The sequence below is a fragment of the Erythranthe guttata genome, chromosome 1 (assembly GCF_056151865.1).
Source record: "Erythranthe guttata isolate IM_541 chromosome 1, IM_541, whole genome shotgun sequence".
Classification (NCBI taxonomy): domain Eukaryota; kingdom Viridiplantae; phylum Streptophyta; class Magnoliopsida; order Lamiales; family Phrymaceae; genus Erythranthe; species Erythranthe guttata.
The window spans coordinates 12,843,835-12,845,201 of NC_142533.1; the positions used below are offsets into that span (position 1 = coordinate 12,843,835).

Below are 1,367 nucleotides of genomic sequence, written 5' to 3' on the forward strand. Positions count from 1 at the left end.
AAAATTCAGAAAAAAAATTATTTGATGAAAAAAAGAATTCAAAAAATTATTATTTTTTGTGGGTTATTGTGATATATTTGTTTAAATCTGGGGTCAATGTGTAATATATTAAGGAACTTAGAGCATAATGGATGGAATTGATAAGAATTATATTATGGAGGGTATTTTAGACTACAGACATGTGGATGAGTTTATTTGAAAGACTGTTTTTTTTTTTTTTTGATCTATGTGCATTTAAGTCCCTTGTGATGGACCTTTTTGTCATTCGCCTCTATAACATTAAAGGTTTTTATATGTTTTCTATTTTTTTCATTTAAAAAAGAATTAAAAAAAAAAAACAAAAGCAAAAGCCTTCCCTGGAAAACAGAAATGATTTTGTTAAGAAGATTGTTGTAACATGAAATATATTTTGGTTGACCAGCAATGCTTCCATGGAAGATTTTCATGCAAAAATGCGAAAGTAGTGGTTAAACTTACAAGTTACAACCTTAGGTCAATGAGGTGTAATTGCTTGTGTAAGTTTATTTAAAGTTTTACACCAACTTTATGATGTACACAATACACATTTTGTGACTGCGGAAGCAATAAAAAATGACCATAATAAATCACATACTTATTAATATTAAATGTAGGTGCGAACATGGAATCTGAGCAAGCAAAACAAAACTATCAAAAATCATGGGAAGTTATTATTCGGATATGAATTAAACGCGAAGAATAAAATTCATTCCTTTCCGAGGAAAAAAACACATCCGATCCTAACGAGGTTCTATTATTTGGTCGTTGTCGCCACCATGAACCATCATCAACTTATCAATTTCATCGACATGATCTCTAAGGATTTTCCACTGATCCATGAAAAATGATAAACCATTTCCGGTAGGATATTCCTTTCCGTCTTCCAAATAGAACTCCCTAATATCCATCACTGCCTTCCCATCCCAGTTCCTCACCAACACTTTCCGCTTCTTCGACAGCTCGCAAATCACATTCTTTTCCCACTCATTCCCGGCATTCAAAGTGATCTTCTTCGGAAGTTCGTCGCCTTCGGACTTTCCCTTGCTGGCATCCCTCTTCTTGCCCCTTTTCAACATTTCTTCTAATCTGTATACTATATAATATGTTAGTAACTAATATGTATATATACATCTTTTTTTTTCCATATCTCTTACCATGTTCAAACATTGGGGATTATGAATTAAAATATATAATATTCTGTTTCTAAATTCAGTTTGCATGACATTGTATGATTTGATTTACTTGCGTTATTTAAACTATTCAAATGAAAATTATGCATACTAACTACTGAGTTGGCCATATACCAAGATTTGAGAATATAAACATATTTTTTAAGTTTACTTAAATAA

General features: G+C 31.3%; 1 protein-coding gene across 1 annotated transcript; it reads right to left on the reverse strand.

The window, feature by feature from the left end:
• Positions 1-733: 733 nt before the first annotated feature.
• LOC105966431 (RNA polymerase II transcriptional coactivator KIWI) lies at positions 734-1,143 on the reverse strand. Its single transcript, XM_012990983.2, has one exon. The coding sequence runs from the start codon at positions 1,092-1,094 to the stop codon at positions 759-761; it is 336 nt and encodes a 111-aa protein (XP_012846437.2). The 5' UTR covers positions 1,095-1,143; the 3' UTR covers positions 734-758.
• Between the last annotated feature and the right edge of the window lie 224 nt (positions 1,144-1,367).

What these genes read in the sequence shown, in the direction of transcription:
- LOC105966431 (XM_012990983.2), bottom strand. Translation starts at nt 1,094, where the DNA reads ATGTTGAAAAGGGGCAAGAAGAGGGATGCCAGCAAGGGAAAGTCCGAA.